A 13,738-nucleotide genomic window follows, 5' to 3' on the forward strand; every position below is an offset into this window, starting at 1 on the left:
GAAGAGCGTTGGTGGTTAGAGCATGTGGGGAATCTGGTTCAGCTCCCTCTGCCTGATGACACTTGCACTTGCCTCTTCCCTGCTCCAAGCAGCAGCAGTTGCTCCTGAGTTAACACCTGGCTTGGGAACAGGTGCTGATAGCTCTTGGCCTCAACCTGCGGAAGTTATTTAGCATTGTGTGGGATAAACGGCTCTTGTGGCAGAGAGAGAGATTCGGCATGGCTCCAGCCTAGCAGCTAGAGCACCCAGGTTTTGTGCAGAGCCCAGTATGCTATGTACTCTGAGGGGCCTGCTAGGCTTCCAGGTGCCAGAGACAGGAGCCCCTGTGGGAGGTGGGTCCTGATAGGGCTTAGGTACCTGGCTGCTCAGCCATGTCAGAACTGAGCTGTTTTTTAGCATGCCTGGACTCAGTTGGGAAACTTCATGGGAACAAGGCGGGGTGCTTATGGGTTTATGAGGATCCAGCAGCAGGTTAGAGCCTGCATGTCTGGGCTCAGGCCTCATGTGGGGCTTTGGTAAGACTTGGTACCTAAGATCTGGATCCACTGAGGACTTCCCTGCCCCACAATAGGCAATGCCTTCCTCCTGCCTGCAAGTGTTTGCTGGGCCACACCCCCTTCTGCTTACATCTCCCCCTCCAGGCAGCAGGTCTAATGTGCATCACCCGTGGAGTGGGGCCTCCTGGCTGTGCCGGGTGCAGGGAGCAGAGCATTTTCAAGGATACTCAGCCTGGGACAGATGTTGGACTGGGCCCTGCCTTTATACAAAGACTTGCCCTTAGGGATGCCTCCTCTGAGGAACAGGGGTAAAGAGATGGGAATTGCCTCCAGGCAGGAATTTGCTTGGGTAGCTAGCTCAGTGCTAGCTCTGTTGAGCCACAAGGGGCCCAGAGCAACATAGGTGTTCTGTGGGGAAGCTCTTGGCTCAGGCAGGGCCTTGGGGTCGCTGCACCCTTAGCCAATGCATGTAGTGTAAGACACTGGCAGGCACAGGTCCAGGAGCATTTGAGCTGCCACAGCATAGGGAGGCATGAAGGGGCTGGGACCAGCTGACTAATCTCAAGCTTTTTCTCTCCCCACAATCTCCCAGGTCTCGTGCCCTATAACTTCATCTGCGTGCAGACTGGCTCCATCCTCTCCCAGGTCACCTCTCTGGATGCCATCTTCTCATGGGACACGCTGCTGAAGCTGCTGGCTATTGCTGTGGTGGCGCTGATCCCTGGTACCCTCATTAAGAAGTACAGCCAGGGACACCTCATGTTGGACAGCAAGGGACAGAGCATCCACCTGCTCAATGGCAGAAAGAGCTTGTGATAGGCTGCAGCTGGCAGCTCTGGGAGCATCTCATGGCATATCTGCAGGGCAGGTGCAATCCTTGGCCCCAGCTGTCGGCATTTTAACCTGCTGTTGGCACAGCCTCTCCAGCTGGCAGCATGGGTGGAGGACAACCAGCAGTTTTTAAAGATCTCCTTTTAAATCTCAAAGGAGACAAAATGGTCTTGTTTTTAAATGGTGCTTGTATGTAGGTGAATGTACAGGGAGTGGGGAACTGCCACGGGGATTGAGATGGCTGTGCTCTGCTGCTGAGTGCTGCACTGGCCCCCAAAATGCTAACTAGCATGCCTGATTTGAGTGCTAGTGGTCACTGCTGGCTGCTTGGCATTCGTGCGCAGGTACCTTCCTGTTGCTAGTGGCTCTGCTGTGCTGGCTGGGGAGCTCAACATGTGCAGGGCAGTGGCAGGCACCCTAGTCAGCTCTCCCACCAGGGCTTTTCACAAAGCTGCCTGGTGTTGTGTGCCCTTTCCTTGGTCTCTTTCCAGCACTGAGCTGATGGTGCTGGCTTAAGTGCTGAAGGGGCAGTAGCTCTGCTGGTGTAATTGCCCCAGGCAGAGGTGAGGGTGGTATTGAGGCTGGCAAGAAGGGCTTTGCTTTCCCTTGCAAAGTGTAGGCAGTTAGTCAAGGTCTTGACTGCTGCAGCACTGACCTCAGGAGGAGAACAGTGCCTTTCACAGCTTGCCCAGCTGTGTTCCTTTTCTGACTCATGCTGCCCCTGGCCCTACCTCAGCCAGGCACTCTTAAGATTGCTAAGGCCAATGTGGCTCTGCAGCTCTCTATTGGCTGCATTTCCCACCTCAGTGATGCAGGCAGTTTCAGCACTTCCCAGCCAACAGGGACACTGCCCACTCTGGGGTGGCTTCTGGTTCCACCATCACCTAGGATCTGCCTCTAGGGATGGCCAACAACTGGTGTCTCCACACAAGGTGCAGATGCTGTGCCATCCCAGGATGATACTGCCTGCATTAGAGAAGGGACATGGAGCTCCAGGACAGCTGTGCTTTCCTCATTGATAGTGGGGGCTCTGTGTCCTGTTGCCAGGATGCCTGACCCCCCTCAGTTATAATTCCTGAGAAGAGGCAGCCCCTGGTCACATCACAGTCACAGGTAGCGCGTGTTGTGCCTGCTTGTTTGTAAACCCCCTTGCATGCAGCAGGAGCAGTCTCTCCAGGGCATTGGTGCCAGCCTTGCTTGTGCTAAGTCGTGTCACTGTGGAAATGGTAACTCCGTGGCCACATTGCGTTGTGCCAGGGCAAAGTATCCACTTCCTTGCCTCCTTGTCTGTGTTCTGGGCCTTGAGCTTTCACAAGATCTGGAGAGAGGAGTTTTCTGAAATGGCTGCTACCCCCAAGAGATGAGGCTCATGGGAACGCAGTGCATGCCTGACTCGACCCAGCAGGGATTGCCCATCCTCAATGGTCTCGAACCAAGTGCCTTGCCAACCAGTCCTGTGTGTTTACATGGCAGTGGATGGTTTTCCTAATAAATGGTTGTGAAATTTTCTCTGCGTGAATTTGGTGCTTGTGCAACTGGCCTTGAGGCAGATCACCTTGCCCTATGACAGGCCTTAGCCACACAGGCCCTATCCACCCCTCTGCCTCATGAAGGCATGTGTGCTTTGAGAGAGGCTGGGAGCCAGGGTGGTAGGGGTCAGCCTGACTGTAAAGCCCTGGCCTGAGACCAAAGACATGCTGTTTGTTGATGAGGAAGCAGCTGCCAGCCATGTAACTTTGGTGCCTGTGGGGCAGAGTGCAGAGGTGAGGCACCCAGTGCCCTAAGCTGCCTAGTGTCCTTGGTGGAGAAACAATCAGCACAGAGGGAGTGAGCCAGAGCAGGAAGTCCAGGTGATCATGGATGTGCCTGGTGTCCTTGGTGCACTTCAACCTGCCCTGCAAGGAGAGCACAGAAGTGCAGTTTGCCTGTGAGGAGCAGCCTCAGACTGGACCACAGGCTCCTTTTCCCCAGGTGCTGCTGACCTGCCCAACAAACTGGTGCAAAACAGGTGCTTGCTTGGGTAGCAACAGGATTTGCATCTGAGCACAGGACCCCTGCTACACTGAGGAGCCAAGACTTTGTACCCACCAAGCTGTGCTGTGCTGGGCTGTCTGCTCTGTGGCAGCCCCCTGGCCTGTGCCACAGAAACGGATCAAGCCAGCCTTGCCCTGTCTGCCAGATCCTAGCTGTATCCTCCGGTGAGAGGCTGGAGTCTCCTGTCTTTGCCAGCACTCATGTCCCATGCCTCTGACTGTTCTGTAACTGGTTTCTGGGGTTTAGTGGCATCTGCAGACTACTAAGGACTAGAGGGGAAAGAGCTTTGAAGGACAAAAGAAGAGAGTTGGCGTGCGGGGGGGCAAGAAAAGAACTTGAGAGGGAAGGGATGCAGCAAAGTGCATGTGTACCCAGTGACCACTGCTCAGCTGCCCTGCTGCTTTGAAGACTCACCCCAAGCCCAACACTCAGGGCCCGCATCTACACCAGAAGAATGCCTGTGCAGCCAAGCCACTCTCCATTTTCATCCTGGATACTTGGGAGACTCCAGGGAGCAAATGAGCAGCTGGAAGCAGACCGGTAATGTAAAACGGGGTTCAGCATTAACTGTTCGCTACTCTTTAAAAAGTGATTTCCAGCATGAATCATCCTAGCCCAACACCCTCAGCACCCAGATGACAAGCCAAGGCTGGGACAGTGGAAGTACACTGGCTTTTTATTCCATGCATTGTTTGCTTTGATAGTCATTCTTGTTCCCATCACTGTACACGGTTCAATACAAAAAAATCAAGTTGTTTCAGGAAGCCACAGAGCAGGGAGAAGAGAGAGAGAAATGAGAGCTACTGAGATGAAATGGTCACTTTTAACACTGACAGTGAGGAGAACAACATTCATCCTCTGAGAGTGAAGCCAGGCTGGTGTTGAGGAGCTGTCAGCAGCCATGCAAGTCAGGTCAGATCAGGGCAGATCAGGACACAGGCACACTTGCCTTTTCCCCAGGGAATGAGGTTTTATGTAGTGGGCGGAGAAAAAATAAATCGGGTGTGGGACGCTGACCAGCCTGCTGCTGCCTTCCTGAATGCTCTCCAGGGACCTGTGCTTACCAGATCAGCCCCATTCAGCTCAGAGACTCTGCCAGGCTTTGGCAGTGCCCTCACCCAAACACTGCTCTTGTGACAGGCCATGCTGATTATCAGCTCTCAGACACCCCTGCATACCTCAGGGCATGCCCATGAGTTTGCAGACACTTCCCTGCCACTGGCAGCACAACTCAGCCCCTATTTGTCATCTATGAGATGGCAAGGATTTCCTCTGGGAGAGCTGTAGCCTCTTAGTTAAGTCTGCTCTTTGCAAGAGGACACTTCCCTTGCACTCTGCATAGACCTACTGCTATGAGGTCAACACAGACAAGAGCTTGGTCTGTCCTTCCCTAGCATGGCTTCTACACTGCTACAGGCGCTGGATTCATTTTGCTTCTGAGGCCAGAGTGCCCAACCGCAGGATCTGGCTTTCCCAAGCAGCAGGAGTGGCTGCAGCACTATGACTTGTACCATACAGCTGCATGCCCTTGTGCTGCTCACCAGGAAAGAATTCCAACAGCATGGAAGCAGCACCATGGTGCCGGACACCAACAGAGGCACCTTGCAATCAGCAGTGACAAGGGGATATGATTTCAGTCAGGCCAGCACTGCTGCGCCTGCATGGCACAACCACCAGCCAAAGGCAGCCTGGCTCCGCCAGTGAGCACACCTCGCCTGCTGCACCCAACCAGCTGTTTCTCAGTCTTCTCTTCCTCTAATGGGCAGGGGCTGTTGTTCAGGCTGACTAGTAGGTCCAAGATAGGACGTGGAGCAAGAGAAAGCTATCAATCGTGCAGGATGTAAATCTTTAAAACTAGCTAACAGCTTGCTTGTGCTCAGCAGAGTGATTGTTGCCCACCTGATGTACTGGGGCATGAGCAAGCACTGTTGGAGAGCGAAGGCAATCCCCACTGCAAGAGGATGCAGCTCCTGAGATTCACCCAACAATGTCATGAATCTCAGGCCCCTTCTATATGTTACACATTACACAATTAACTAGTGAATCACACAATAAATTTAGACCGGCCACATACGCCAAGTCATTATCATGCCATAAAAATTGCTGTCCAGCTACAAAGTTAGTACCTGAAAACATGTAACAACTCTATAGCTAGTTTCTATCTAGCTTGAATTTGAATGTATGGCAGGACCCTTAAACTCATTCCCATCCACAACTGCTCATGGCTTGGCATAAGCCCTGGTGAGAGGAAGACCATTTCTTGGGCTGGGTTTCTGGAGCAGCCTGGAATGCTTGGAAGAGCCCTGCCAAAAGGGACGGCACGTGGGATGGGGCCAGGGACTCCAGTGCAGTGAAGCCTGCCTCTTGGAGCTCATCATGAGCAGAGGATACTAGATCAGCCTGGCCAGGGGAAAGTGCATGTGCCATAGGTTGAAGCTCTGGTTCCAGCCCTGCTCACACTGAGCCTGTTAGGATGGTAACAGTCCTAGGTGCACAGCAGGGCTGCTCACATCAGCCCTCACCTCACCTGAGCTGTTGCAGTCCTACACAGGCTCTGAGCAGGTTGGAGGAGTCTCTGTGCACAAGCAGTGCTCTGTGCATCCTGCTCACAGGAGTCCTGAAGGGGCACTAGGCAGGTATCGAGGTAATGCCTCTGGCTATGAAGAGGGAGCAGACTGCTGCGAGGTGGGGGAGAGGATAAGACTGGAGAGAATTTGGCTCTGCCTCCAGGCCACTGAAGTGAACTGTGGGAGCTGAAGGGAAAGACAAGAAGTCTGGCATGGTGTCCAGGGGAAAGCAGGGAGGGCTAGCTCAACTCACGTGCTTCTCCGCATATCTTAGTGGGCACTACTGTTGAGTCCAAGAACTCCTATCATGTGCCTTGTCACGGACAACTGCTCTCTCTCCCTGGCCCACCAGACTTGCTACCTCTCTTCTTGGGGGTGGGGAGGGGTCACTCCAACTTACTGTCTTCAGACTTCAAGCGATGACTTGTGGATCTTGCTTCTCTTTTCCCTGGCTGTTTGGCCCTGGGGACCTCAACTGCAAAGCCATGCCTGGCTGTGTCTGCTCCTGGCACTGAGTACCCTGCTCACTCCTGGCCCCTGGGAAGCCTCTCCCTTTAGGACTCTGGGCTCCTCCGCCTGTTAACTGGCTTCTTGTTAACTCCCTCCTCTCTGCCCCTTCCACTGGTCACTCATGAGCAAGGAAATTTAGTGTTGACAACAGGGAATGTCTCTTAAGGCCCGTGAAGTTGGGCACTTCCTGACTGGCACTTGGCCCCCAGAACGACTGTGCTCTGGGAGCCACTGCTGAAGGTCACGGCACAAGGTGACTACTGACAGCCCCCAGAACCAGCTCTGCTCTCACTCTTGTGTGGCTCCGTCACACGGAGAGAAAACAGCTGTGCTAGTAGTAAAGCCAATCTTCTGATCTACAGAAACAATAATAAATAACAAAATAAAGTCATAACTTAAGATCTGCGTGTAGTCCAGCTACAAAAATTTAAAAAATACGGGATCATTTTCACGCATAGAATACTGCTCTCTGTCGATGGACAAACGGTGCCTTCATTTTGCCGCTAGGCTATAAATTAATCAAAGCGGAGCTCAAATCAACAGCTCAACAGAAAATGTAAACACAGCAACAGAAGAACCTGACTACAGTCAGCTCCGGCTGGTCACCTCAGGCTCGCGCACTGCACAAGGGGAAACCGTGGGGGTAGGATGCTGACCGCTCTCACCATCCTAGCCTGGAAGGGGAGGTCCCTTGTCTGGGGGTTCTGAAGGTGGAGCGGAGGTCTTCTAGGAGAGACGTTACTAAAGGCAGGGGAAACAGGCCTTGCATCTTCGTTCTGTTGCAACATCAGTTAAAAAGCGGTCTGTTTGCAAAGGGAAGGCACAAGGAGTTCCTTAGGAACATACGGGGTTCTGGTCTGCCAATGCCTCAGCCTTCCAGCCACCAGGACTATGGGACAGTTCCTCCTCCAGACTGAAGCTGGACAGGTGATCGAGATGCTTTGCCTGCCCCACCCCGTAGCACTCCCTCAAGACCAAGACAACCCCCCATCCTCTGACAATGAACTGATTCCAGGTCTTCCTTTCTGTTTTATACCGCTCCCTCTCTGGCTCGGCCATGCATACACAGCTCCCTCCCTTGGTGCTGGCTGGGCACACGGTGTTGCAGTCAGTAGGAGGTTGCCTTGGAAGGTTCCCTGATTTCCACCCCAGACTAATGCAGAATGCGCCTTCCTTGGTTTGCAAGTTCTTGTTTTTTCCAACACTGATCTGATGAATTTCTTAAATTGAAAAAAGTGAGCCAGGAAGCCTGGAGGCAAAGAGGAGAAGTAAACTGAAACACGGGCACTCGGTGTCTGAGAGAGCGTTCTCTGCTCCCCTGGAAATCAGTGCTGCCAGAGTAAAGAGGACAACAGGGTTAAGAAGTGCTGTTACACCCAAGTCTCAAGGGAGGCTGAGGTTGGAGTAGGTCTGCAGGATGTCACAACAAAACGCTGATTAAAAAACAAACAACAACAAAAAAACCCATAAATTAACCCCCACACTTGCATCCCAGGGGGAATGTACTGACTCAGAAGACCCTGGATGAATATAAGCACCTTCGTACCAAATTTCTCCAGGAACACGTCCACCTTCTGATTAAAAGTGACCCAGCTGGTTATACTGAATGCTGTTTGTTCATAGGTTACCTTGCAGCAAGGTCTCTCTTTGCGTCTCCAGTTGATTAGACTGATTGGTTCATTTCTCTTTATCTATCAAATCTGTAGGGCCCTAAGGCCTGGTCCCCTGTGAAAGCAGCAATAGAGTTCTATTGTGCCAATGCGTGCTGTCTAGGTAAGACTTCCAAGGAGGTTTCTCTCTGATGTGCTTGCTTTCTGAACTTTTTTTTGCAACAACTGTTCTGTCTTTATATAGATACAGTCCACTCTTTACAGTAAAAAGTGTTAAAATGTCAAAAAAATAAATATCAATGTTACAGTAGCTAGATTATTCAATAAAATACATCCCTGCCATTCTTGATTGAAATGCTTGGTGAGAACTAATTTCATTTGGACATCTTCCAGAGATTCAAGTTATTGCAGATCATTTCTGGGGTGGAAAGGAGAAGCATCTTCTCTTCCTGTAAAGTATGATTAAGGGGGGGATGACGTGAAGTCCTGCCAATACCAGGAGGGGCTGGGGAACAATTCATCATTACCAAGTAGCAGAGCTGCAGGGCTTATTGGTCCTGACAGTTGCATCAGAACACTCCCCATCAGAAGAGTCGGAATCTGATTCTCCAAACTGTGCCGGGTTCTGCAAAGGAAAAGGAAAGGGGAAACTCTTTTAGTGATTTCCATGCACTTCAAAGTGGCCACATGGGTAAAAGCAGTAGGTAAGAGTGAGAAACAGAAAAGTCCCTCATATTAGTGAGCCTATCACATCTCGTCTTCTGTTCGGTCTGTGGATAGGCAGCAGTGGGCACCAAGGGACCTCAGGGAGACACTTTGCCTACACACACGCACACACACCCCTCCTTACCTACAATTGTAAGGGGAACTGGCTAAGTCAACAAAAGAAAAGGCAAAAGGAAGACTGGAGAGCTCACGCATCCCACAAAATGGAAGAACCAAAACAAATTCACTTGCTCTTAAAGCCCCGACAGTCTTCTGCCATACTATTCCCCCTGGCAAGAGAGTGACAAAGCTACCAACACCTGGCAGATGTTAGTTGCATTGGTTAAGGCACTAGCGGATGGATGGCTTTCAGCTACTGCAATGGTAACACGGTACCGCAGAACAGATCAGACCTGGGGCTCACTGGTGGCCAGACTAGCTGCTTCATAAAAAAAAGAGCCAGAATCCCTTCTAGTGGCTACTGATAGATACAATAACTCGCTGCATGAGGAGGTGTCCTCTCACCCATTTAGTTAGAGGTTGCCAGATGACCTTAAGCAGGAGGGTGTACAGCACTTTGATTTCATTCTCTATCTGAACCGTTCTTTTTATCTTGCCTGAAGCAGTTGTGGATGATCTCATGCAAATGGCTGATGGGGTTTCACTTCTATGGCCTCAACAGTATCTCGTGGCAATGAATTCCACAGGGCAGCTGTGCCACATGTGGTCATAATCAGTGCCAGATGTCCATCTCTTGGACAGGCACTCAGGATGGTTATGAGGAGGGTGCAGAAAAATCCAACCTGCCTTCTCTGTGGGCCCTACCACATGTTCAAATGAAAGCTGGATAGAAACCAGCTACAAAGTCGTTACACATTCTCAGGCACTAACTTTGTAGCTGGTTGGCTCTTTTTATAGGTGGACGGACATTTTTATGGCATGATAATTACTTTGCATGTGTGGCTGGTCTAAATTTATTCTGTGATTAACCAGTTAATTGCATAATATAATGTAAAATGTGGCAGGGACCTGTGTGGTACCTCCATCATGGACCTGTTCAAACTCTCGTCTTGTCACTCTCTAGTCCTATGGCTTTTTTTCTCGCCTTTCCAGCATCTTCATCACCTAATAAAAGAAGGGGGTCACTGAAAGTACCATGTACCTCATAGCCATGTTCCTCTGCACAGAGCTTGCCCAGCGACATCTGTGTCTTCACCCTCCGGACGGCGCACTCTTTGTCTGAGAGCCCGTCAGACTGGGTGGAGATGTCAATGGGGATCTCTGGGGTCTGGGATAACATATCCTCCAGCTTCTCAGCTAGCTGATCCTCCAGCCTGGTGGCCAGCTCATCTGGGCTGTTCGAGTGGTCGCTTGTGTTTCCCTCCTCTCCATCAGACACAGAGAAGTTCTCAGAGCTGAAGGTGGAGTAGGACTGGCAGCTACTAATGCAGCGGTGAGGCCTGCAACCCCAGGAGAGCAAGTTAGTTTTGTTCTTCTCAGTCTCTACCCTGCACATTTCATTGTTATACTTGCCCCACTCCATACCATCAGTGGGGAAACTCAACTTCATACCCACAGGAGGCTGACCCCAATACAGCCAACCCCTACAGTCCATTGAATACTCTGAATGAGCCTATGTTAAAAAAGTCTCTGACTGCCCCTCAAAGTTTCTAAATTTTCAGAGTAGCTGTACCGCCTTCTACCACCATAATACACAAGTGGTAAGTTGCTGGCCTGAAGGATCACTAGCACAGAGGACACTGGTAAGCATGCAGGTACACAGCTATGGTATGAACATAGCTACTTGCCATGCATGTTGCAGTGTTAAAAGGCCTCACAACATACAGAATCTAATGAATAGTTCTTTGGCCAGTCTCCCAGCTTCCCCCCTTCAGTTGTATACCACTTATAAACGTGCCATGGTTTTATCATTTTTGCCACCTACATGCCTGTTCTAACAAGCCCATAAACATATCTTCTTCCTGCTTTCCATGATGCAGATTTCATTGTGTAATATAATCAGTCGCTAGGCAATACCTCTTTGCAAGTCCCCTCTTAAAATTCCCAAAGGGCTAAAGGCACGAGAGACCTGTAAGACCTTTAACAAAAGGAAATGTGGCTAGAACATTTAGGAGAAGTGTTCAGCCTTGATGATGTAAACAGTCAGATGTAGCCAACTGCTAACACACTTCACTCCATCTCCTCTCCCAGGTCCTGGGGTCCTCTTGAAGATCCCAAGCCCAACTCTGAGGTAGGATCATGATTCCTGCATCCCAGAGGAAGATGTGTCCCTGACTCATAACACCAAGCCTTGGAAGAAGTGATGTGCCAGACCCTGTTGAGTTCAATGCTGGTGCCACAGACACACTGGAAATAACAGGCTGAAGGGCATTACCTCATTGTGAAACTCCATTAATTAGGCTTTCCATCCAAATCAACCCACGCCAGAGAGGTGGTGGACTGGAGAAGCCATTATCCTGAAAGAGGCTGGGTACAACGCGTCAGCACGAGGCATCCCAGAGCAGTCTAATTTGATTTAGCAGCCTTTTCTTTCCATAGTTTATGGGACCAATTCATTTCCTAACCAAGTCACTATGAGTCTAGGTAGAGTTACCATATGTCTGGGTTTTCCTGGACAAGTCCTCTTTTTTGGCCCCGTCCTCACGTCCAGGTGGGTTTTTAAAATGCAAGCAAATGCTCAGGTTTTTGCTCTGTCTCTGCTTTCCTGGACGTGGGCAGAAGGGCTGGGGGCGGGCAGAGGCAGGGTACCAGCAAATCACTGTCTCTCCCCCCCCCCATCATATGCCCCCCAGGTGTCCTTTTATTTTTTATACTGGAAACATGATAACCCTAGCTACTAGGGTACAGTACGTTTCTGCCAGAGTATATCCCCCCTAAGGGACTGGGCAGGCCTAAGCTAAAGCTCATCTCTGCAAGGTAGTACATGGTCCGTAATTTTGTAGGGATCCATCATGCTCTTGCTGATAGGTTCAAATTCTCAGCACATTGCCATGCTGTTCAGTGACCAAAGCTGAAATCCTCCAGACACTTAGATTCTGCCCTGCAAACAAAGGATTTACCTCTGCCTCCGAGGGAACTCCACTTCACTGTCCACTTCTCCTTCTTCCTCTTCTGAAGACTCATCACCACTCTGGTACAGGGCAAGAAAGAGAACAATGATGTTGGACTTAATGCAAGAGCAAACACGCAGGTCCATAACTACCACTTGGCTCCTGGTACAGTGTTACCACATCACGGGATTGCAGCACTCCAAATGCAGGCAAGCTAAGTTCTGCAAACCAAGACCTATGACAATGATCTGGCCAGGAAATTATGAGGTGTGACAAGTGTTTCATACTGGACTGATGTGTATCCATTGCTGAATTTTATTAGTAAAGTCTACCAAACAACTTAGCAGAGTCCAACAAACGTGGTACTAAAGTAATTTTATCGGAGTATTATAAAGGTCTCGGTTACATTATTTAGGGTAAACTTTTGAACTACTGAAATCTTCTGAAGGTATTTCTACGGTAGCATGCTAAGAGTCAGGATTGACCTCCTGTCTAAATGGAAATCGACTGACAGTGAAAATGACTTCAGATTGGTATACCTAATCTTTTTTGTGTTTTGTATTTGAGCAATTATCTTCCATTGGTTGCTTTAATCATTTTGGAAGGCCGTGCCCAGCTCAGGGAGTCGCACTGGAATAGCTAAAGCAATATTATGCTACTACGGCTCTATCAGGCAGTTTCCCCATGTAAACAAGTTCAAAGGTGAAATTGCACCCAAAGGTCACAGAAGAGACTGGCACAGTTTTGCAGTCCTTCACATGACTGTGCGTGGCCTTTCACAGCATCTGATGAAGTGTACTTATGTTCACAAAAGCTTATGCTATAAATCTCTGATTTAGTCTCTAAGGTATGTATCTACCCTGCCTTCTTCAGGACAGAATCATAGATCATCTAGTTCAATGGCCTGTTCAAAGCAGGACCATGCCCAACTACATCATCCCAGTAAAGGATTTGTCTAGCCAGGTCTTAAAAACCTCCAAGGATGGAGATTAACCAGAGACACCACATTCAGCAAGGACCATTAATACTTAGTTCTGAAATATTCTGTCATTTATAAGTTCATACCTGAAAAAAATATTATTCCAATTCTTTACTTCTAAAATAATATCACAAGGAACAGATGGCCAGTATATTGGGGTGATATAATGTACAATCTGGTCACTGATAGATTAGATAGATACAGCAGTGGAGTCTGGTGACCATGCAAAGGCTTGCCATGATAACCAACAAAATGAAGTGACCACAGCTGGAGTAATTAGGAGGTTGCAATATTATTCCCTAACCCTCCAGACAAATCAGTCCACTCTAGTTGAGTTTAAAAATGCAAAGGAGGCCTGAGAGAAAATTTAAAAAGTGAGAGGAAACCAGAGTCTGAAGTAAGCCAAAAGTGATGGAGCTGGGTATGCTTGTCATGTCTACGAGATGCTTACTGTGCATTAACCTAATACCACATGTACCTAATGTGGAGGTTTTAACCTAATGTGGAGGTTAAAAACCATGCTAATAGCCTACTGCACATTGTTATACAGCTAATGCATAGTAAGCATCACAAAATAACTGTGCACCAGCGTTACTGCATAGTAACTCTGGTTCCTTTAGTTTCTACTTCCTTAAACAAGTACTAAACTAAATGCACAGTAATTAAGGCACATTAACAAAGACATGTAGACATGCCCACTCTGTAGTAAAATATGAACACTGTATTTGCAAACATCCAGGGATGTTTGCCATACAAAATATGTTGACTTTAGTTTAATACTTTGCTACTGGAGAAAACAAAGAGCAAGTGAAAGAACAGCTCAAGACAGGCACATTCCCTGCAAATGTGAAAAGTGATCATCAGACCATGTTAGGTCTGGAAACTAAAAGAACCATAGCCATTTGAAAAAGGAATGCTTTTGGAGGGGAGCGGT

The 13,738-nt window shown here is 49.3% G+C and overlaps 3 protein-coding genes across 8 annotated transcripts in view; 2 read left to right on the forward strand and 1 right to left on the reverse strand.

The window, feature by feature from the left end:
- Nucleotides 1-4,089, forward strand: part of TMEM41A (transmembrane protein 41A) — a gene marked incomplete at its 5' end in the record, with an annotated part of 10,046 nt that extends 5,957 nt beyond the window's left edge. The window contains one exon of the mRNA XM_025200829.1: nucleotides 1,090-4,089. Coding sequence (XP_025056614.1) covers nucleotides 1,090-1,313 — 224 coding nt within the window. The remainder of the gene's footprint in view (nucleotides 1-1,089) is intronic.
- The window catches only part of LIPH (lipase H), a 40,885-nt gene extending 28,577 nt beyond the window's left edge, over nucleotides 1-12,308 (forward strand). Inside the window, exons 11-12 of the transcript XR_001357808.1 lie at nucleotides 8,771-8,774; nucleotides 12,298-12,308. The gene's annotated coding sequence lies outside the window, so the exon portion shown is untranslated. The remainder of the gene's footprint in view (nucleotides 1-8,770; nucleotides 8,775-12,297) is intronic.
- Nucleotides 4,226-13,738, reverse strand: part of MAP3K13 (mitogen-activated protein kinase kinase kinase 13) — a 125,277-nt gene continuing 115,764 nt past the window's right edge. For all 6 annotated transcript variants that reach the window (XM_025200778.1, XM_014518699.2, XM_025200779.1 and 3 more), the window contains 3 exons: nucleotides 11,835-11,905; nucleotides 9,917-10,214; nucleotides 4,226-8,674 (listed from right to left, as the gene is read on the reverse strand). In XM_025200778.1, the coding sequence (XP_025056563.1) occupies nucleotides 8,573-8,674; nucleotides 9,917-10,214; nucleotides 11,835-11,905 (471 nt within the window). In that variant the 3' untranslated portion in view covers nucleotides 4,226-8,572. The remainder of the gene's footprint in view (nucleotides 8,675-9,916; nucleotides 10,215-11,834; nucleotides 11,906-13,738) is intronic.

Source organism: Alligator sinensis, unplaced genomic scaffold (assembly GCF_000455745.1).
Source record: "Alligator sinensis unplaced genomic scaffold, ASM45574v1 scaffold1086_3, whole genome shotgun sequence".
Taxonomy (NCBI): domain Eukaryota; kingdom Metazoa; phylum Chordata; order Crocodylia; family Alligatoridae; genus Alligator; species Alligator sinensis.